This window comes from Diceros bicornis, chromosome 28 (genome assembly GCF_020826845.1).
Source record: "Diceros bicornis minor isolate mBicDic1 chromosome 28, mDicBic1.mat.cur, whole genome shotgun sequence".
NCBI lineage: Eukaryota > Metazoa > Chordata > Mammalia > Perissodactyla > Rhinocerotidae > Diceros > Diceros bicornis.
The window spans coordinates 24,546,656-24,570,951 of NC_080767.1; the positions used below are offsets into that span (position 1 = coordinate 24,546,656).

General features: G+C 42.3%; 1 protein-coding gene across 6 annotated transcripts in view; it reads right to left on the bottom strand.

The window, feature by feature from the left end:
• Positions 1–24,296, bottom strand: part of ASTN2 (astrotactin 2) — an 831,863-nt gene that overhangs the window by 303,788 nt on the left and 503,779 nt on the right. For all 6 annotated transcript variants that reach the window (XM_058523878.1, XM_058523879.1, XM_058523877.1 and 3 more), the window contains one exon: positions 8,510–8,676. In XM_058523878.1, coding sequence (XP_058379861.1) covers positions 8,510–8,676 — 167 coding nt within the window. The remainder of the gene's footprint in view (positions 1–8,509; positions 8,677–24,296) is intronic.

Below are 24,296 nucleotides of genomic sequence, written 5' to 3' on the forward strand. Positions count from 1 at the left end.
CCAGGCTGGCCCCAGAGCCAGATTTCTTAAAACCAACAAAATTGCAATTCTTTGACTCTTTTTTTTTTTTTTTGCTTCAAAGTACACATAAGTAGCAACTTCTATGTGCCATTCATTGGAAATAATTTATACATATATACATATATTTTAAATATATAAATGTATATATTCATACATATGGAATTATTACATATAACTATGTATAGGTATATAATATGTATGTGATGCATATATGCTGTATACACACACACACATATATGCAAAGCTCAGTCCTGCCTTCAATATTCCACAGTCTAGTGGAATTTTTTTTCTATATAGGACCTGATTTGCTCCTTATTACAACCTGTAGTAGGTAGAATAATGTGCCCCCCAATGTCCACATCCTAATCCCCAGAACTTGTAAATATGTTTACCCTACACAGCAAAAGGGATTTTGCAGATGTGATTAAATGAAGAATTTGGGGATGGGAAGATTATTCTGGGTTATCTAGGTGGGCTCCATGTAATCATAAGGGTCCTTATGAGAGTTTAAGAGGTAGCCAAGAGTGTCAGAGTCAGAGAAGGAGCTACAATTTGGAAGCAGAGGAGAGATGGAGAAAGAGAACGAGACAGGCTGTGCCTCTGGCCTTGAAGTCTTGCCAGTGCCTAGATTTTAGGAGTTCTGACCTCGACAACTGTAAAATAATAAATCTATGTTGTTTTAAGCCACTAAGTTTGGGTTATTCATTTCAGAAGCTCTAGGAAACTAATGCATAACCCTCGCAGGGAGGTATTGCTCCCATTTTTCAGATGAGAAAACTGAGGTTTAGAGAAGTTAAGCGACATGCCCATGGAGCTACACCTTGTCAATAGTGGTGCTAGGAATCAAACCTAGGAGTTCATATTTCAAGGAGCATGTATACGAGTGTGAGTGTGTGTGTGTGTGTGTGTGTGTGTGTGTGTGTGTGTGATTTTAGCCATATTACAACTGTACGTTCATGGTGATTTTCTTTTTTCTTTTGCCTGGGGGAGGAAAAGGATTGTAGCTCAGCAGGAGAGGAAGGAAGGGAGATTAAAGGCCTCGGGTATGCTTAGTGAGACCCTTAGAGACCCAAGGAGAAAAAAAAAGATAAGGACTCACGAAGGCCAATGGTCCTCTGAGTTTTGAAACGTGAGCAACTCTCTCCCCCAAGCCACCTCAGGGCACAGGATGATTTATGCAAAGGTCTGTTTAGTTGTTGGTTTCTTTCTTTCTTTTTTTTTTTTAATTTTATTTTTGTACCAGGCGACATAATTATACACCTCCTTTAGAACATTCTGTCGTCTGGGAGATTTTCTTACAGAAATTCTAAAGAGTGTAGGCTCACAGGAAACCAGCCAAGATCTGCATGCAACTATATTTATACATATGCCAAAATGAAAAACATAAAATAAGTACAAAGATACAAACTGGGCATTTTAGCTGAAGGCAAGAAATGTGTTACCCTTAACACACCCATCACATTATAGAGAATACTAGAACTAGATGGAACTTACAAGATTGTACCATAAAAACCTTATATGTGTTTAGCCAAGAGCATATTTTATTTAATCCTTCTAGCAACATTATGAGATGGGTACTTTCATTCCAACATTGCCACCGAGGACCCTCAGGCTTGCATTTTAAATTCCTTGACCAAGATCACACGAGCACTTTGGAAAAGCCAGGACCTTGACTCAGATCTTCTTACTCCAATTCTAGTGCTTATTCCATTTTAGCACGAACGACTTCCTCCAACCTGCTTGTTTTTCAAAAGAGAAAACTGGGACCTGAGAGAAATGGCATTTAGACAAATTCTCAAAGCAGAGTATTTATTTATTTATTCACGTATTTACTCTCTCAGTCATTCATGCATTCCTCAATGATTTATGGAACCAATAAAATTATACATTGAAATGCAGAGACTAGAAACTATTTCTTAAAATGGGGAAGGGGGGCCGGCCCAGTGGCATAGCAGTTAAGTCTGCGTGCTCTGCTTTGGTGGCCTGGGGTTTGCAGGTTTGGATCCTGGACACAGACCTATGCACCGCTTATCAAGCCATGCTGTGGAGGCATCCCATATAAAGTAGAGGAAGATGGACACAGATGTTAGCCCAGGGCCAATCTTCCTCAGCAAAAAAAAAAAAAAAGGAGGATTGGAAACAGATGTTAGCTCAGGCTAATCTTCCTCGAAAAAAAAATAGGGAAGGAAGTCAAATCCTAGAAAAAATTAAGAATAGAGAAAAGTTATGGAGAAGAAGAGCTCGAGGAACTGTACATCGTATAGACTTGGACCAATATCAGGGATGAAGGTAAGCATCCTGCTCCCAAGGCAAGAGAGTAACAGGTGCCTTCTCAGCTTTCCTGATCCTGACACCTGTGAGAAATCCCATCCCAGGGCCATCAGGACCAGGACCCTCTGTGACCTAGCAGCTGATGCCTTCAGCCATATGAACTCTGCTAACCAATGTCACAGGGCTCTTCTCACGAAGGTCCTCAGGATTATCCCAACATTAACCAAAATGAAGATTAGTAAAACTGTTCTCAAAAGGGTCTCCATCTGAAGGTTTCACTTAAGGGAAAAATGTAGTGTTCTAGAAAAGCCATTTTGAAGGTAATGCACTCATGGGTATTCTTTAGAAAGGAAGGAAGGAAGAAAAGGAAAGAAAACAGAATTCCATGGGGAACTCTGGGCTAAATGATATAACATATTGCATCTATTCTAAGATCCCTAACATTTGTAAGAAACACTAGCATTTCACCTAACACTAAGAAAAAAAATTAAACTCTTTCAAATCATTGATAGTAAAATACATCCTAATTTCAGAAATGTTAAAATATGGAAAATAGGGGTACTTTAGAACCAATGAAATCTGACATGTTTCACCACTGCAGGACTTGTCAGAGCCTTTACCAACCCCAGGTGCACTGTGACCTTCAAAGGCAGTTGAGTGCAGAATTTCCCAAGTGGGCTTGACCACAGAGCTTCCCTTTTTTGTCTTTGAGAATCTCACAGAACTAATGTTCCACAGAAAATAGAGAACATGAAAAGATCTACGTTAACAAATGGATGGACTCTGTGTGCTTCCACCAGTTGTCTGTGAATATGTCTTATATCTGAGCTTTTACAAATGTTTCAAACAGCAGAGAGCACAAGGTGTAATGTTTGACAAGCAGCTGGCACGTGGATGTCCTATGTTAACTATGAAAGGTAAATTCCTCGTCCTTCAATCAGAAGTCAGAGTGGGGAGAGCTCGGGCCCTAGCCTAAAAGTTGGAAACCACAATAAAACAGTGCTCGAATGAATGCCCTTGCCCCATGCCTCTGCATGGTTACTGACAGTCAAGATGAAAATCTCCGTCTACATTCTCTGGGTCAGAGTTTCTACTATTAGAGCAGACTTTAGCCTTGACGAGGAAAGTAAGAGGCTTCTAGTTAACAATGGATATTAAACACATGTACTTATCTCTTCTCCCTCCTAAAATCACATTAAAATGACATTAAACAGATAGGCTGGTAAGGACTATTTGAGGCTGGATGTGCTCTTTGAGCTCATATTTTTAAATACATTTCCATTGCATTTTAAATTAAATTATATTTAAATACATTAAATATATTCAAACTAGAAGAGAGAAGCATGGGGTCTCTCTTACCCCAATTTCACCTCTTAATTGGCTGTGAGACCCTTTTGGGCCTCAGTTGCCTCCTCTAAGTAATCTGAAAAATACCAAAACTTCAAAAACGTTGATGACATTGCTCACCATTTCTTATATAGGAAACATCTCTCTTAGTGAATTATGTCAGGAAAAGGTGTATATCCTCTAGAAAACAAAACAAAACCAAGCAAAAAATACCCCAAAACTGCAGCCTTTTTTCCTCAAGTAAGGACAACTATATAACCCACCTTGTTTTTTTCTGTTTCCTTTGCTGCCAAGAAGCACAGAGCTAAATTTATCTTATGTTGAGTAACTCTCCCATTTCAGGATCCAGAAACCATTTTTTCCCTTTCCCTTTCTCTCCTTACAAATGGCTCTGATCAGTCCTATCTTTATATTATCCATTTTTTATAGGTTGGATTTATGTGGATAATATTAAGTTCTCTTGGAAGAATGCACAGTATACATTGTAAAAACTCAACAGAAATTAAACAAACTTGGTTGCTAGGTAACTTGCCAAGGTCTTCCAGGGAGGTAATGCTCCCTCATCTATAAGCTTCATTCTAAATGCTTCATCTTAGTATTGGATGACCTTCTCAACCTCTCTCAAATCCACCTGCTTCTCTCTACCATACTGGTACCTGTGTTCTAGCAACATCAATCAGGACCAACCAAGGTTCAGCCACCTGTCTTCCGTGTTCCCTTGCCCCTGGTGGGCAAGGACTTGCACTCAATGCTTCTTTGCATTCTCAGCATCCTACAAAAGTCCAGGCACAGAGAAGGTGCCACAAATCTTAGGGAGATAAATTTCTTAATTCAACAATTATGGTTTTGAAGAAGTCTTTGGACCAAGCAGTGGGGAATGACAATGGGAACATACAGGTGACTAAGACCCAGTCCCTGCTCATGAGGAGTTCACAGTGTGACAAGGACCAGATAGGAAAACAGGTAAGTCAACAGAACAATGGGGCTACCACAGGGAGAAGCACTGAGGGGCTGTGTGTCCCCAGAGAAAGGATACTTTACTAAGTTTGGGGGAACTTGGCCTTACTAGGGGCTGACAACCAGTGCAGCTAGCCAGAGGTCCAGTCTGCGAGAGGTGTCAAGATTTCACTGGGATAAATTAAAATTTGAAGCTAAATGCAAATGGCCTTCTTCCTTGTAAGAGGGTCTTACTGGTAGAAAAAATACAAACCAAAATAAGACAAGAAAAAAAGCCCTTTCTATGCTTGCCCTAACCCCACTCGATAAATATTGAACCAATATGTAAATAGTGTCCATTGAAAGGATGAGGTATTGTATTACCCAGCTCCATGGTAACTGCACATCCCACTCCTGCACCCCTGTGGGGCTCAGAGAAGACTTGCTGGAGAAGAGGACACTTGCATCGAGACTTGAAGATGAAACAGAGCTGTCCCAGCTAAAGAGCAATGGGCAAGTGGGGGTGGCAGGGGTAAAGGGGAGGGCGAATGGAGAGGCAGAGGGAACAATGTTATCAAACTCCAGAGGCTGAAGCCAAGAGGCCTAATTTAGGAAGAGGGATGTAGCTAGAAATGCAGCTGGAAAGGCTGGACTGGGAACAATTTTCTTAGCCATGTTAATGGAGGAATTTCATTAAACAATTATTAACTGAGCCCCTACTGTGTGACAGGAGCTGTTCTAGGTACTGAAGATAAAGCACTAAACAAGACCTACAATTCAGTCATTGAATGACTAAATGAAATGGCTTTATTCCTATTAGAGTAACTTAACTCCCATTTACTGAGTGCTTAAGTGTGCCAGCCCCTGTGCATGTATAATTTTACTTAATCCCCACAATGGTGCTACAGTCACATCTGATTCTACATGAAAGAAGAGGCTCAGAAAAGTTTAGTGACCTGCCCAAAACCATATAGCTAGAAGTGGCCAGAGGCCAGGAGTGACATCAGATCTGCCTTGACTGAGACTGGAGCCCCAACGGCCTGGGTTTGAATCCCTATGTCCCCACTTAACCAGCTGTGTGACCTTGGGCAAGTCACTGAGCCACTCTGTGCCTGGTCTTCTCGACAGTAAATGGGGATCATAACAATACCTTTCTTATAGAGTTGTTATGAGAATTCAATGGGCTAACATGCACAGAGCATTTAGCACAGTCATGGCATGTAAGGAGTGCTTAATATACGTGAGCTGCTATTATTAACCTGGCTGCAAATGGGTTTATTAAACCTGCGCCTACCCAGAACACTCTTAGAAAGGCCACAGAGCTTTGAGCCAGGTGGGAAGGTCCCCTTGAGCACTGGTTTGTTTTCCTTGCTTAATTCAATAGCTTGCCACTTCTCTACCTGCTAGTGGCTTTTACTGTTTTGTTTAAAGAGCTTCCAACAAGTGCGGGTAATTTCTTATTTGCGTCCTTAATAGACAATTTTCAAAGCGTGTTGACACTGCAGTTGGTTTTAGGAGACCTGGGTTTTGTTTTCTTTTTTGGCCTCTTTATCAGCATTTGGATGGGCTTCAACAGCTCCCAGCACACTCCCACCTGTTCCATCTTACTTAAGACTTTCAAAGACCTATCCCGGTAAAGAAGGTTAGCTGTCCTGTCTCACAGACCCCAAAACCAAAAGGTTAAGCACCTCAGGGCAGTGAGAATGTGGGGGGCCACTGTCATTAGTATCCTTCACTGTAGTTATTTTATTTAAGAAATACAGATAGTGCCAACTCGTGTGCAGGGCCCTGTTCCAAAGCATTGTACAATTATTAAAGTAAATTGTAACATAATTAATGTAACACATTTAGTCCTCATAACAACTCCACAGAGAGATCCCTATTTTACAGATGAAGCAACTGAGGCACAGAGATATTAAGTAACTTGCTGAAGGTCACACAGCAAAGAGGCAGTGAGCTGCATTACTATTAGGCATATGACCTTGGGCACATCACTTAACCTTAATGGAGGAATACATATTAATTATTTTGCACTCTTCACATACATTATATCGAAGTAGATATTATTAAAATTTTAGAGATGAGGAAATGGAAGGCCAGGAGTTCGGAGAGGCTCACCCGATGTCTAAGAGAGAGCCAGAGGTAGAACTAGGATTAGAACCCAAGACTACTGATGCCCCTTGACTGCTGCAGTGTTTAGCATGGAAGGTGGTGATAGTTTCTATGTTATTATCCATTACTGCTGTCGCTGCTGCTGTTACTGTTGTTATTTGCAACAGAAGGACCACCCTCCTCCCCGCCAGTACACAGGGAGAAAAATAACAATGATGAGAACACAACTGATTCTGTATTCAGGCCTCAGATCTAAGTCCATGCATAATTTACTCAACACTGCCCTGCAGTCACTTAAGCTAGAGAGAGACCTATAAATTCAGGGCTGCATATGCTAATTTATTTCTTATTTATTTTACTGACACATATCTAGGGCCTCCAGGAGCTGTTCCAACACCTGCTCAAAGGCACCTGCAGCCCCAAGTATCCCTGGGGCAGGGGGGAGATCCTGAAATAAGCCCGGAAGGAAAACTGGACCCCACGGACTAGAACCAGGCAGGTAAAATTAATTTTCTGTTAAACCGAGATTAAACCAGTATGCACTCCCCTGCCCCCTTTTTCATAATCTGTAGGACTGAAAAGGTTGTTAAATGCCTTGTTCTGCTTGTCTATCTTAGGAAAGCACGGAGCACACTTCAGTGACTGACATTCTTGCACGAGCACAGGATGATATTTTCGGGTCACAGGATGTCAAAAGATGAGCAAATTTTCCAATACAAAGACATCATCAGAAAGGGAACAAAGAGGAGAAGAAAAAATGCTGCCAATTTTTTAAGTGCTGAGGACCAAATGCTATGCTAGATGCTCTCCATGGCAGAGGGAACCCCCACGCGGTCCTCGACATAGAGAAGGAGGTAAATCGGAAGACACATTAGGCATTGTTGTCCGAAGATCTCATTTCGCAGGTGGTGAAACTGCGGCCCAGAGAGGGAAAGTGACTTGTCCCAGGCCACTCAGCAAGTTGGGTGCAACATGTCCCCCTTTTTCAGTCTCAGACTAATTTTAAAACTCAGTCGAGTTTTTAGCATGAGAGACATCTTTGAACTTTGCCTGCATGGTTTTCTTTACACCTCTCCTCTCCCGATGAATTATCCTTACAGAGAAGGGCATTGGGGCACAGAAGGGCTAGACTCTGACCTCGCACTGCTGAATTCCTGCAGAAACAGAGCCGCAAGCCTGGGCTAAGCCTATGATCTTAAGCACCACACCTGCTGGTTTCTTGGTGACACCTGCTTTTTTGTGTGTGTGTGAGGAAGATCAGCCCTGAGCCAACATCTGCCAATCCTCCTCTTTTTGCTGAGGAAGATTGGCCCTGGGCTAAGATCCGTGCCCATCTTCCTCCACTTTATATGGGATGCCACCACAGCACGGCTTGACAAGCGGTGCGTTGGTGCGCGCCCAGGATCCGAACCGGTGAATCCCGGGCCGCCACAGCGGAGTGTGCGCACCCAACTGCTTGCCCCACCAGACCGGCCCCTCATGGTGCCTGCTTTTGTCTCCAAGTGACCAGGACGGCAGGGGAGAAGCAGAAGGGGCAGGGGGCTTCCACAGAAAAAGAAGCCTGACCCTTGGACGTAGCCTGAACATGTATGCATTTACTATAATCATTAATCAATTATGTGTTTCTCTTCTTCCATTCTTCTTCCCAGTACCCATCAGAAGGCTGGAATCTTGCCTTTGCCTCTCGGGCTGAACAAGCAGAGGCAGAAAGGCCATTTTGTTGAAGGGCAACCCCGCCTGGCCAGGCTGAACCTCCTAACCTTTGTTCTGCAGCCCTCGCTTCTGTCACGGGAGTGGCTGGGCCTCGGGGACGGGGACTCACCCGCAGAACATGAAGATGGTGCTGGAGGTGGCGTCGTAGGGCAGAGGCAGCGTCTGCTGCAGGCAGAGCTGTTCACAGCCACCGTTGAAGCCGTCCGAGCAGTCGATGCCTTTGGAGTGGTCGTAGCAGCCGGAGCCGTCCTTCATGGGCCTCAGCTCCTCGGGGCACTGCTCGGAGAGAGAGCAAGAGGGGAGTTACAGCTGAGGAGGTGGCGGGTCCCATCACACCCTCCCCTCCCACCTTCTGGAAAGGTGCATGTGTTGGGTACTGATGAAACAGGTTCAAATTTTCCTTTGGCCAACTAATCGCTGTGTGGCCTTGGACAAGTCCCTTTACCTCTCTGAACCTCAGTGTGCCCATCTGTAAAATGGGACTTTTGTCAGTATCTACCTCACAGAGTTGTGAGAATGAAGGGAAATAATGTCTGCAAAGTGCTCGAATGCTGTGGCTCATAGGGCAACCGCACAGCAAATGTTAGCTGCTATTTATATCGACATTGCTGGGATTATTGTTATTATTATGTTTATTATTATTGTCCAATAGGGTCTGTGGCTATAAAGGTCACTTTGGGAGGCAGCCAGATATATTTTATTTTTTTATTTATTTTTTTGTGAGGAAGCTCAGCCCTGAGCTAACATCCATGCTAATCCTCCTCTTTTTGCTGAGAAAGACCGGCTCTGAGCTAACATCTATTGCCAACCCTCCTCCTTTATATCCCCCAAAGCCCCAGAAGATAGTTGTATGTCATAGTTGCACATCCTTCTAGTTGCTGTATGTGGGACGTGGCCTCAGCGTGGCCGGAGAAGTGATGCGTAAGTGCGCGCCCGGGATCCAAACCCGGGCCGCCAGTAGCGGAGTGCGCGCACTTAACCGCTAAGCCACGGGGCCAGCCCCCGCCAGATATATTTTAAAGAGCTCTTACCACTATGAGTTTAGATGCCAGCTCTTCTTCTTACTGTGTGATCCGGGGAAAGTTACTCACCCTCTCTGAGCCTCAACTTCCTAATCTGTTAAACAGGCATAGCACCTACACCTATGGATTTGTTATGAAGCTTAAATTGGATCACGGGGGTGCATACCTTACTTAAGAATTTGGCACACAATTTGCTACTCATCAGTATGAGTTCTCTTCCTTTCTGTCCTGAATTTGTCTCTTCTTCTCCATCTTTGTGCCTGGAGTCCTAAACGAGATGCCTGCATACCCACGACAAAGCCTGCAAGGGCCTCCTAACCAGTCTGCTGGTGTCCAGTCTAGCCTCCTCCACATCATCCTCCTAATGGTCATCAGGGTGATATTTCTAAATTCACTTCCCAGCTTAAATAAATAAATGCATTTTCAACAACAACAACTTGAATCTTCCTTAAGCTGATAGTCAAGGTCTTCTGCAGATCATTTAAAATCCTCTGCCCGGCCATGTGCACATCCCTCCAGGTAACCAAATGCACTGCCCTCTGGTCCCTAAAAAAACCCGATTCCAACCTCCAGTGACCTCAGCCAAAAGCTCTTGTGAGTGTGCCTGGCACCTGCTAAGTGCTCCGTGAATGGAAGATCTTATACAGCAGGAACAACTGGCTATTTATTTAATTTAGTTTTCCATCATTTGATGAGGCTGAGCTCATCGTTTCAGTCCAGCAGATGGAGAAGCAGTTCCAACTCTCCTTCGTTCCTGAGAAAAAATGAGGTACTAGGTTTTAATTTCAGTCGCCCTGCTGGCATTTCCTGTCCACAAAGATTAACACCCGGAGCTCAGCCCTCCTCATCCATCACAGGACATCACTGATTAAAATGCCCTCCTTATGTACCTGCCCTCCCAACCAGCTCCCTGGTCCCCTCTCCAAGCCATCATCCCGAACAACATCAATAACTAAACACACACACACAAATTAATTTACAAAAAACCACAATAACAAAAAAAAAATGGTCAGCCCTCTTGGAAATTAAATTTTTCCTAAGAAGAATTCATAATTACAAATGCACAGGAGAGTCTTTCGAGACATTTGAGAGTGGCGCCAGGAAGAGTGACGGAGAAAGTAGGTTATAAATGGCCTTTGTCAAGCTGCAGAAAGGTTATAAAACTGGCTACATTTTGTGCTTCAAAAGAAAAATCAATTTTCTGTGTGACTGAAGTGCTGTACATATTAATACAAGCTCAGAGGAGGCCCCTACTTTTCTCTGAACATTCGCTGTCACACAAGAGGGCACCTGGTCACGGGGTCATTTGGAGCCATTTGCTGGTACCGGGGGCTGGTCTGTTTGTCTGCAGAGACTCAGGGGTGAGCGTTGGAAAGAACAGCTGACCTTTTCATCAGGAAACAGTAGATATCTGGGCCAGGGTGTTACTTCCAGTTCTTTCCATTTCCCGCTGATTCCTTACCACTTTTGTTCTTTAAAAGAGTATTTTCTATAATCCAGGCATGATCTAAACACTTGACCTGTTTTCACTTAATTAATCCTTACAGCAAACCTATGAGATAGTGTGGTAGGCTGATAATGGCTCCAGAAGATACGTCCCCACCCTAACCCCTGGAATCTGTGAATATCACCTTCTATAGTAAAAGTTTTTGCAGATATGTTTAAATTAAAGCTCTTGAGATAAGAAGACTAGCCTGGATTATCCAGGTAGGTTTAAAAGCTGTCACAAATGTCTTTAAAAAAGAGAGGCACAGAGAGCTTACACACACAGAGGAGAAGGCCACGTGGCAGAGGAGCAAAGACTGGAGTGATGTGGCCACAAGCCTGCAGATGCTGCAGCCACCAGAAGCTGCAGAGACAAGGAAGGATTCTCGTCTAGAGCCCTTGGAGGGAGCCTGACCCTACCGACATCTTGATTTCGGACTTCTAACCTCCAGAACTGTGGGAGAATAAATTTCTGTTTTCTTAAGCCACTCAGTTTGCTAAGCCACTCTTGGATTTCTAATCCTCAAAAGTTGTATGAGATAATAAAAGCTTTTTGTTTTAAACTGCTCAATTTGGGGATAGTTTGTTACGCAGCAATAGATAACTAATACAGTGAGATAAATGTATCAAGTGTTTAGCACGGTGCTTAGCAAAGGGTAGCCGCTGTTATGGGTATGTTTAAGGAGCTTAGAATTTAATTTAAGAGATAAGAAATATACATATTGGGGGCTGGCCCCAGGGCTTAGCGGTTAAGTGCGTGCGCTCCACTACTAGCGGCCCAGGTTCGGATCCCAGGCGCGCACTAACGCACCGCTTATCTGGCCATGTTGAGGCCGCGTCCCACACACAGCAACTAGAAGGATGTGCAACTATGACACACAACTATCTACTGGGGCTTTGGGGAAAAAAAGGGGAAAAAAGGAGGAAGATTGGCAATAGATGTTAGCTCAGAGCTGATCTTCCTCACAAAAAAAAAAAAGAAATATACATATTGGTCAGACAGAGAACAAGTTATAGAAGAAACATGAAGAAGCATAGTATAATTTGAATGGGAAAATGAAAACTCTGCAAATGTGTGTCACTGGGGAATACTGGAGTAGGGAGGCCCTAGTCAGGGCAGTCTTCTTAGAGGGAGGAGATGTCATTGGAGCAAAAGGGAGACGTCCTGGTGTTCTAGAAAGAGGAAGATCAGAACTCTTGCCCAGGCACTACCACTAACTTGCCTTGTAACCTAGGGCAAGTCCTTGAATCTAACTGGGTCTCAGTTTCTTTTCTTTAAATGGAGGAGGCAGCTTGGAGACACGAAAATGGGACTGAAGTCAGTTCTGAATTCCATACGGGCTTTGTGACACTAAGCATCTAGGCAAGTGCTTTGTCACAGAGAGAGCCTCAGTTTCCTCATCTGTGAAATGGAAACAATAATGCCTCTCTGGGAGGCATTTCTGAAGACTCTATGAGAAAACAACCTAAAGTGCCTGGCTCAGAACCTCCACATAATAAGCACTCAATAAATGAAGGATAAATGAAAAAATGATAAATGAATGAACCCCGCCCCCCCAAATAAAACCTAACTGGAACTATTAGCTTATTTTTTCTTTCTCATCCATATAAGTCCTTCATTGGATCATTTAACACACATTTATTGAACATCTACTCAGTGCTAAGCAAATGTGCTGGGCGCTAGAAATGTGGTAGTAAACAAGACAGACAAGACCCTGCTCTCATGGAGCTTAAATTTGAGAGAGGAGACAAATGATTAAGAAGTAAACAAATAAAATGATTATTTCATAGAGTAAGACGTGCTATGAAGAAAAAAAATGTAACGTGATAAAAAGTGAATGAGGATGAAGAGGCATAAATTGAGCATTTGAGCTAAGCCTGAATAATAAGTGGAGTCTGCTGGGTGAATATAAGTGGGAAGAGTTATCCAAGAAGGAACAGGAAGTATGAAAGTCCTGAGGAAGAAACAGTGTGGGCCTGTCCACGGAACAGAAGAGGCTAATGCGGTTGAAGCTCCGTGAGACAGGGGAAAACACGGTTAGCACAAGGCCAGCTGTGAGAGGTAGATGGGGACCAAATGTCTTAAGCCAGGGGTTGGCAGGCTATGGTCTGCAGGCCAAATCCAGTCTGAGGCCTGTTTATTTTTTTTTTAATTATTATTTATTTTATTTTGAGATAATTATAGATTCATATGCAGTTGTACAAAATAATATAATACAGAAAGATTCTGTGTACACTTGGACCAATTTCCTCCAATGGTAACATCTTGCAAAACTATAGTGAAAATATCACAACCAGGATATATACATGGATCGTCCAGATACAGAACATTTCCATCACTACACAGATTCCTCCTGTGGACCCTTTAAAGCCACACCCACTGCCCAACTGACTCCCTTCCTTAATGCCTGGAAACTGCTAATATGTTCACCATTTCTTATAAGGGTTGTCATTTCAAGAATGTTACATAAATAAAATCATACAGTTTGTGACCTTTTGGGCATTGGCTTTTCTTTTCACTCAGTGTAATTCTCTTATTCATCCAGGTTGCTGCAGGTATCAATAGTTAGTTCCTTTTTTATTGCAGAGTAATATTCCATGCTATGGATGTAACATAGCTTGTTTAACCATTCATCCATTTAAGGACATGTGGGTTGTTTCCAGTTCTTGGCTATTATGAAGAAAGCTGCTATCTGTGTACAGGTTTTTGTGTGAATGTAAGTTTTCATTTCTCTGGAAAAAATGCCAAGGAGTGCAATTTCGGGGTCATACGGTAGTTGCATGTTTAATTTTTTTAGGAAACTGCCAAATTTTCCAGGGTGGTTGTACTATTTTAAATCTCAATCTATGAGCAATCCAGTTTCTCCACATCCTCATCAGAATTTGAATTTGTCAATATTTTTTATTTTAGCCATCCAGACAGGTGTGTACTAATATCTTACTGTGGTTTTAATTTGCATTTCCCTAATAGTAAGTGATCTTGGACTGCTTTTGTGTTTATTTTCCATCTGTATATCCTTTGCAGTGAGATGTCTCTTGCCCATTTTCTTATTGGATTGTTTGGTTTTTTTACTGTTAAGGTTTGAGAGTTCTTTATATATTCTAGACACTAGACTTTTGTCAGATATGTGGTTTGCAAATATTTTCTCTCTTACTCTGTAACTTGTCTTCTCATCTTCAAATGAGCTTTCACAGAGCAAATGTTTTCAATTTTGATGAAATCCAAGTTATCATTTTCTCTTTTATGGATTATACTTTTGGAATCTAAGAACTCTTTGCCAAGCCCAACTCTCAAAGATTTTCTCCTTGTGTCTGTGTTTTCTACAAGTGTTATAGCTTTATGTTTTACAGTTAATTCTGTGATACATTTCGAGTTAATTTTTGTACAACGTGTGAGACTTATATTGAGGTTTGTTTTGTTGCCTATAATTGTGCAATTGCTCTAGCACCCTTTGTTGAAAAGACTCCCTTTCCTCCATTAAACTCCTTTCGCACCTTTGTAAAAAAACAAATTGAACTTATTTTTATGGGTCATTTCTGGGTTTTCTATTCTGTTCCATTGATCTACGTCTGTCTTTCCACTAACATCACACAGTCTTGATTACTGTAGCCATATAAGTCTAGAAATACGATAGACTGACTTCCACTTTGTTCTTCTCTTTCAAAACAAGGTTTGCTTATTCTAGTTTCTTTGCCCTTCCATATAAATTTCAGAAAATCTTATCTATATCTACAAAATAATCATGCTGAGGTTTTGTTAGAAACTATATTAAACCTTTATATCAATTTGAAAAGAATGGAGATCTTTACTATGTTGAGTCTTCCAATCCATAAATACAGTATGTCTCTCCATTTATTTACATCTTCTCTGATTTCTTTTCTTTTCTTTTTTTTGGTGAGGAAGATCGGCCCTGAGCTAACATCTGCCAATCCTCCACTTTTGGCTGAGGAAGACTGGCCCTGGGCTAACATCCATGCCCATCTTCCTCAACTTTATATGGGACGCCACCACAGCATGGCTCCACAGGCGGTGCGTCGGTGTGCGCCTGGGTTCCAAACTGGGAACCCTGGTCCGCAGCAGTGGAGTAGGCACACACAACTGCTTGCGCCACTGGGCCAGCCCCGATCTTCTCTGATTTCTTTCATCAGCATTTTGTGGTTTACAACATACATGTCCCATACATGTTTTGTTAGATTTACATCTAAGTATTTCATTGTCTTTTAGAGATTGCACTTGGTACTGTATTTTTTATTTCAGTGTCCACGTGTTCATTGTTGATATATGGGAATACTTGATGTTGCATATTTTTCTTGTATTCTGAGACCTTACTGAACTCACTCACCACTTCCAGGAGTTTTTATGTAAATTCTTTGGGATTTTCTATGTAGAAATCATGTGATCTGCCAATAGGTGTGGTTTTATTTCTTCTTTTCTGATCTGTATGCCTTCTATTTGCTTTTCTTACCTTAATGCCTAGAACCGCCAGCACTATGTTGATTAAGGGTGGTGAGAGTGTATCCTTATCTTGTTCCTGATTTTAGGGAGAAACCGTTCAGTCTTTCACCGTAATTATATTAGCTGTAGGTTTTTTATTGATGTTCTTTATCAAGTTGGGGAAGTTCTCATCCTATTTTTCTGAGAGTTTTTATCATTAATTAGTGTTGAATTTTGTCAACTGCTTTTCCTGTATTAATTGATATGATCATGTGATATTTCTTTTTTTGACTATTAATACATTGATAGATTTTCAACTGCTGAACCAGTCTTGCATCCCTGGAATAAACTCAACTTGGTCATGGTTCGTTTTTATTTATTGTTGAATTCTGTTTGCTAATATTTTGTTAAGGATTTTTGCAACTATATACATGAGGGCTATTGGTCTTATTCTGTAGTTTTCTGGTTTTTTACTGTCTTTGTTTGGTTTGAGTATCAAGGTGATGCTACTGTCATAAAATGAATTGGGAAGTATTTCCTCCTCTTTGATTTTCCGGAAGATATTTTGTAGAACTGGTGTTAATTCTTTAAACATTTGATGTACTTCTCCAGGGAAAACTATCCAGGCCTAGATATTTCTTTTGGGAGAGTTTTTAAGTTACAATTTCAATTTCCCTAATGGTTATAAGGCTATTCAAATATCTATTTCATTTTGGATCAGCTGTGGTATTTTGTGTTTTTCAAGGAATTGGTCCATTTCATGTAGATTGTCAAATATACGTGTGGAGAGTTATTTGTAATAGTCCTTTATTAATCCTTTAGATGTCTGTAGGGTCTGTAGTGATATCACCTGTTTCATGCCTGATATTGGTAACTTGTGTCTCCTCTCCTTTTTTCTTTATCAGTCTTGCCAAAGTTTTTTTTTTTTTTCCAATTTTTTTGAAGTTGTCAAAGAATCAGTTTTTGTTTCATTGATTTTTGTCTATTGTTTTTCTGTTTTCAATTACATTGATTTCCTTTCTTCTGCTTGCTTTGGGTTTATTTTGATCTCTTTTTTGTAGGTTCTCAAGGTAGGAGCTTACATTATTGATTTGAAACTTCTTTTTTCGAATGTATGCATTTATGGCTATAAATTTCCTTCTCATTAAATGTAAAGACACAGATAAGTTACAAGTAAAAGGATAGATCATTGTGCTAGCTGTGTCCCACAAATTTTGATTTATTTTATCTTTATTTCATTCAGTTCAGGGTATTTTTTTATTTCCCTTGAGACTTCCTCTTTGACCCAGGGATTATTTGAAGTGTGTTGTGTAGATTCCAAGTATTTAGAGATTTTTCTATTATCTGTTATTGCTTTCTAGTTTGATTCTATTGTGGCAGGAAAACACATTCTGTATGACTTGAATTCTTTAAATTCGTTGAGACTTTTTTCATGGCCCAGGATATGGCCTATCTTCGTACGTGTTCCATAGATACTTGAAAAGAATGTGCATTCTGTTGTTGCCGGGCAGTGTGTTCTATAAATGTTAACTGGATCCTTTTGGTTGATAATGTTATTGAGTTATTCCATTTTGTCTGATTGTTCTATCAGTTGTTGAGGGAGGAGTGTTAAAGTACTCAACTATAATTGTGGATTTATCTCTTTTTCCTTTCAGTTCTATTAGTTTTTGCTTTACACATTTTGCAGCTCTGTTGTTGGATGCATAAATATCTAGGATTGCTATGTCTTCTTGGCGGCTGACCCTTTCATTATTATATGATGTCTCTCTATGGTAATTCTCTTTTCTCAAAGGCCTACTTTATGCAATATTAATATAGCTACTCCTACTTTTGTTTGATTTGCATATGTCTTTTTCTATCTGGTTATATTCCACTTGCCTAAATCATTATATGTTAAGTGAATTCCTTGTAGACAGAATAATTGGGTCATGTTTTTTAATCCACTCTGCCAATTTCTTTTAATTTTTATATTTAGATCATTTACACTTAATGTGATTATTGATATTTTGTAGCTTAAGTCTGCTGTTTTATTTTCTGATCTCTGTTTTTCACTTCTCTGCTTTCTTTTTTTTTTTTTTTTTTTTTTGCCTTCCTTTGGAGTACTTGAGCATTTTTTTTGAATTATATTTTGATTTATCTAGAGTGTTTTTGAGTACATCTCTTTATATAGTTTTTAGTGGTTGCTCTAGGTATGCATAACTTTTCACAGTCCACTGGTGCCATCATTACTAGTTTAAGTGATGTATAGAAATTTTATTTCTCTTTATGTTCTTTTATCTTCTCCCATTTATAACATAATTTTTCTTAAATATTCCTCTAACTACATTTACAACCACATCAGACAGTGCAATCATTTTTGTTTTAACCATAAAACATAATGTAGAAAACTCAAGAGGAGAAGAAAGGGCTATTGCATTTCCCCATATGTTTCCTGTGTTCCTTCTTCCTTCCCAGTGTTCCAAAATATCATTTCCTTTCTGTTTAGAGAATCTTTTAAGGCTTTTTTTTTTTTTTTTTGAGTAAGTTTGCTGGCAACAAATTCTCTTAGTTTTCCTTCATATGGGAATGTTGATTTCTCCTTCATTCCTAAAATATATTTCATTGGACATAGGATTCTGGATTGACAGTCCTTTTTTATTCAATAGTTGAAAAATGTTGTGGCACTTCCTTCTTGCTTTCATGGTTTCTCATGATAATTCCACCATAATTCTAATTGTGTTTCCTCTCTAGATAAGATGTCATTTCTCTCTCCTTGCTGTCAAGATTTTTTTCTAAAATCTAAAGATAGTTTTAGAAATTTGACAATGATGTGTTGGTGTGGATTTCATTGTATTTATCCTGGTTGGGATTTATTCTGCTTTTTGGATCTGTAGGTTTCTGCATTTTGCCAAATTTGACAAGTTTTTGGCCATTATTTCTTTGAGTACTTTTTGAGTCCCACTCTTTTTCTTCTCTCCTTCTGGGACTCCAATGACACAAATATTAGATCTTTTTCTATACTTCCACAGGATCTTGAAACTGTTCATTTTCTTTTTCAGTCAGTTTTCTCTTGCTGTTCAGACTGGGTAATTTCTATTGTTCTATCTTTAAGTTTACTAATTATTTCCTCTGCCTTCTCCATTCTGCTTTGAGTCAGTCCGTGAGGTTTTTCTTTAATTTCAATTACTGCATTTTTCAGTTCTATAATTTCTATTTGCTTCTTTTTTATATCTTCTACTTCTTTGCTGAGACTTTCTGTTTTTTCATGTGTGCTTATAATTGCTTGTTTAAGCATTTTTATGATGGCTATTTTAACATATTTGCCAGATAATTCTAATATCTGTTATTTTGGTAGTGACATCTGTTGGTTGTCTTTTTTCATTCTGTTTGAGATTTCCCTGCTTCTTGGTATAACAAGTGATTCTTGATGGAAACCTGGACACTTGGGGCATTATGTTTTACCTCTGAACCTTCTTTAAACCTTCTATTTTATCTGGTTTCCTATGAAACTGTTCCAGCAAGAGAAAGGGGAGGAAGACCTCATTATTGCCAGGGGGAGGTAGAATGCCAGTTTCCCCATTTGGCCTCGGTTGACATCCCTGAGAAGAGGCTCCTCACTACTGCTGGAGGGTGGTGGAAATCTGACTCCCCCCAGGACTCCACCGATACTTTCCCAGATGGGAGTGGTAGGTGTGCCTGGTTACTGTTCTCCACTGGGCCTCCATTAACACCATGCAGGGTGGGTGGTGGCTTCATTATTGCTGATCAGTGTCAATGGCTGTGACTTTCTACTAGGTCTCTTCTGGCAGTGCCTCAGCAGGGAGGGGGAAGAGTGCCTCACTACTGCAGGTTGGGGGTGGAAGTCCAGGCTCTTCATGCAGTTTCCACTGACACTGGATGGCCCTGGAGTGGAGGTGGGAGAGCTGCTCATTACCACTCAGTGGAGATTAAAGTCCTGGCTCCTTACTTGGGCTTCTCTGACACCACCCCAACAGAGAGATGGGAGGACTGGATTGTCAGATTGTCTCATACAGCCTGGTGAGGATGGAAGTCTAGCTCTCTACTGGCCTTTGTTAGCGTAGGTGGAGAAGGGGTGTCTTTTTTTTTGTTTTGTTTTGAGGAAGATCAGCCCTGAGCTAACATCCGAAGCCAATCCTCTTCTTTTTTGCTGAGGAAGGTTGGCCCTGGGCTAACATCCGTGCCCATCTTCCGCTACTTTATATGGGACACCGCCACAGCATGGCTTGGCAGGCATTGCGACGGTGCGCGCCCGGGATCCGAACCTGCGAACCCTGGGCCACTGAAGTGGAGCACGTGCACTTAACCACTGATCCACCGGGGCGGCCCCCCTTTTTTTTTTTTTTTTTTAAGTTTGGCTGGAATAGAATTGTTAGTGTCTAAAATCTGTCTTGTTAGGGTGCCCTTTTCCTGGTACTTTGGCTGAAGAGAGCAGGCGTTGGGTTTTGTTTTTTGGTTTTTGTTTTTGGTCTTCATTTATTGGCATTTCAGAGTTGCTGACTCAAGCTCCAAGCTTGGGACATATGAGGCAAAAACAAAACTCAGGGAAATGACCACCATGTCTTTCCTTGGGTCCCAAAGTCCCTAGCTCATCTGCCTTCTTCTCCCCACCTTTCAGTCTTACGTTTGTTTTATATATAACCGCCAGGGTTTTTAGTTATATTTAGTGGGAGGAATAGAGAAAATACATCTGCTCCCCCACAGCCTGTTTTTGCACAGCCCTAGAGCTAAGAATGTGTTTTACATTTTTAAATGGTTGTTTTTTGTTTTTGTTTTTGTTTTTTAAAGGAAGCATATGAGACAAAAAAAAAAAAAAAGACCACATGTGACTTGCAAAGCCTAAAATATGCACTACACTGCCTTTTATACAAAAAAGTTGTGACCCTGAGATCTACCATCTTGAGTTGATTCTAAGTACACCTGGAAGGCATTGGAGCGTTGTTTGCAGAGAAGTGAAGTGATTTGATTTGCTACTTTGAAGAGATTACTGAAGTTAGTGAATTCAATTATCTGTAAGCCCTTTCTTAGAGCTCAAGAAAGGAGCGTTGGGAGGCAGGCTCAGTGGGACTAGGAGTGGGCACGAGAAAGGAGGCAGATCCATCTGATAAAGACCCCATTCTTTGGAGGTCTGCTCCTTTGCCCAAGGTTTTACAGAAAGTAGGTGAGAAAGCTGGAGCTCTAACCCAGGTCAGCTGGGATCCAGAGCTTCACAGCCCCCATTCTGCTCCACCTCAGACAAGAACCCACAGGAAGACCCTGGGCCTGGGTCCCTGAGCAGGGAAGGGGGGTAGGTGGGGGATTCCCAGCTCTTCTCATCACAGGCTGGCCCTGCCCTGCTCCTCCCAGCCTCCTCCTCCATCCCCTGTGCCTGCTCTCCCTCCCTCCCAGTCTGACTTTTCATCAGCACCAAGCCATGTGTTTCTGTTTGTAATTATGCATTTTAATGTTCATTAATTATGGAATGCAAATTGCTCCGAGTGCAAAATTTGTAATGAGCTGTTCCACCACCCCACCCCCAGGTCTAGAAGGTGGACCAGCTGTGCTGAGCAGGAGGAAAAACATCCAGCTTACAAAACAATAACTTTTCCTGGGGTCTGAGTGACTCACTTGGTAAATAGGGCTGGGGGATTTCCTGGTGGTGCTGGAGGGATAGCCCAGACTCTCCCCCAGGCTCTGGGAGATATTAGTGTGGCTCCTTCATTCTTTTCTAGAACCTTAGGCCTGAGAGGCAGGTAGGGTAATGGAAGGAATTCCAGCCTTGGATTCAGCATCTTACTGGCGGTCACCTCCAGCTAATCACGCTTCTCTGAACCTCAGTTTCTTCTTCTGGAAGACTGATACTGAGGGTCACAGTGGGTGTGGCAGGTAAACAGGATGCTAGAGATAAGAAGCCTGATCCTAGCAAGTCCTCAATAAATGCATCTGAGTGACTCTCCAGAGAGCTGAGCTCCAGTTCTGCCTGGCCTCGTCTCTAACTGGCTGGGTGGCGGCAGGCAAGCACATACTCTCTTAGTTTGTTTCCTCTACTATAAAATGAAGGAACTGGACAACAGTAAGGTGGAGAAGCCTTTTAGCTCTGAGCTGCTTGGGTTTTATCAAAGCATTTATGAATTGTAAAAGAGCGAGAACTAGCTCTAAAGTATTTCAGAAGAAAACGGAGAATTTCCTTTGAATGGACTGAGCATGTCTTGAGAAATCACAAGGATGCCTCCAAATCTGCCTAACTATGGACAAAGCCTTGTCCTCCTCCACGGGCTCAGCAAGTATCTGATTTCTCTCCCATGGCCACTGCCAGCGTCATAATTGCACTACTTCCCAGGAATAGTCCTGCCTCCTAACACTAGCACTGTCCCATAAGACCATGGTAGAGATCCAGAGAGACAACCAACAACAACGAGATTAACCATAAATGAAAGGCCAAGCAGACTGTCAGCCACGTGGGATCCCACAACTGTGAGTGAAGTCTGCCCACTTCCTCCGTGTGTGTCTCTGCTTCTCTGAGCCTCAGTTTCCACGTCTCTGCCCTGGAGAGAGCAACTCCTACCTCTGGGCTTGTGAGAGAACCCAAGCAGATCCCATACCTGACACATGCCTGCCACAGTGTCAGGTGCTCAATATATGGTAACCGCTGTTGTTATGGATACCTTGTTACTCTCCTCCCAATAGGAAATACATTCAGGGAGCAATGAAAGGAGACTGTGCACATGCAGAGGGTAGGCAGAATACTGCCCCAGACAGCTGTGCTCTTCCTAGCTAAGGCAGAATCAATATCATCCTGCTCACATTGCAGATGAGGAACTAAAGCCCAGCGTCTGTGAGACTGAGGTCACACAGCAAGTGAGAAGCAGACTGTGCCCACCACAGAAGGTACCCTGATTGCAAATGAGGTGCTCTTTTTCCTGATCCACGTGGAGGTGGCCTGTCTGTGATGTCACAAGTGGTTCACACTGGCTAGGGCTACACAAGGATTCTGAGAAACTTGTGGGAAGGTCACTATGATGGGTTATGAGGGGACTCTGAGAGGTTCCTGGCAGCATAGTCTTGGATGTACAGCATCCTGGGAAGAAGAGGGAGGGAAGGAAGCAAGGAAGGAAATGAAATTGATATTTCTTGAGTACCTACCATGTGCTGGACATTTCCCCATATGCTCTTTTTTTTTTTTTTTTTAAGATTTTATTTATTTATTTATTTATTTTTCCCCCCAAAGCCCCAATAGACAGTTGTATGTCATAGCTGCACATCCTTCTAGTTGCTGTATGTGGGACGCGGCTTCAGCATGGCCGGAGAAGCAGTGCATCGGTGCGCGCCCAGGATCCGAACCCGGGCCGCCAGCAGCGGAGCGCACGCACTTAACCGCTAAGCCATGGGGCCGGCCCTCCCCATATGCTCTTTCTTCAACTTCTGGAAGCAAAATTCAGAGACACCTCTAAGATACATCCGTTTTGCAGGCAAGGTTATTGAGGATCACACAAGCTAAGTAAGAGCTGCGGAGTTCTTCAGTATGAACCAGCACTTTGATTAGTGAGTGGGCCTGGCTCTCCTTGTCCCAGGAGGCCTCCAGAGTGAGTCCTGCCTGGAATGGGAGTGAGTGGAGAAGGCCCCGCCAGTGCCCTGTGCCCCGCCCCCTCCCTCTGCAGCCTCAATCTGTCCACAAGGCCACCTAGCTCATCTATTACTGCCAACATTGATTTGGACAACCAGGCCAGTCAAGAGCCCATAATTACCGGGAGTTTTAATCAACTCATGCCAATCCAGCTGCTGCTCAATTTGTGCAGGGCTTCGATGCTGATGTGGAGGGGAGGGGTGGGCATGCAGAAAAGGATTACAGGGATTAATGGTGGGTAATGGAGGACTGTAGCTGCAGGCACCACTAGAGGGCCTTGGACCTCAGAGCGGAGAAGGCAGAGCCTGTCCACAGCCCCTAGGAGAGCTCCCAGACTCCCAGCCCAAACCACTCTGCCTCATCTGTCCATCCCCCTGGGTCCGGAAACCACAGAGGCAAACACCCAGCAGCAGAGTCTAACCACAGTTCCTTTGTTCACTCTCTGCCCTCTTCTTTCTAAAGAATCCTATGTATCCTATTAGTCACAGCTCAAACACTCCCCTCCGTGGATCCCTTCCTGACCTCCAGAACCAGAGGGATGCTGAAGAGGCAGAAAGAAAAGAAGTCTAATCCAGACACTGCTACTTCCTAGCTGTGTGACTTTGGGCAAGTCACTACACCTTTCTGATCTTGGTTTCCCCATCGTAAAACGAACTTGATAATAAATAACTGCCTCCTGGGGTTGCTGGGAACATCCTGCGCCATCATGCACCAAGAATCCTTGTGTGGTAGTTCCTACTTCCTTTTGATGCCCGAAGTCAACAAGAATCATTTTTCCTTCTCTCCCGTGTTAATTATTCTTCTAGCACAAACTTCATTCTGCCAGGCGGGGTGGTTTCATGTTCGCAGCTGCCTCCTCATGAGTCTGTGTGCTATTGGAGGAGAGAGAGTACAGTACGCATAGCTTCCTCTCCTCAGCACCGTCTCAGTGGCCAGCACAGCGCACAGAGACACCTGGTGTGGCCTTTGGGGTCATGCAGGCCTGGGCTTGAATCTCACCTGGCTTTGCCACTTACTAGCCGTGCCGTGTTAGCCAGTCACTTCATTAACACTTTGAGCCTCAATTGTTTCAATGTAAAATGAGCCAAATTTTACCCACTTAGTAGAATTGCTCTGGGGGGAAAAAAGTTAGACATCTGATGTCCCTAGCATAGTGCCCAGTCCATGGTAAAATGTCAGCTGTTATACAAGTTTAGTTACTATGATTATTGTCACTCAATATTCCAGGCTTAGTGAAGACTTTTGAAATGTAATGAAATATCTGGCTACGCGGCTTACTTCTGGCTTGAGTTCACATGGCAGCCGTCTGTGCAGGCTTCAACACACACTTACTGAAGGCACGAGAAGTGAAATT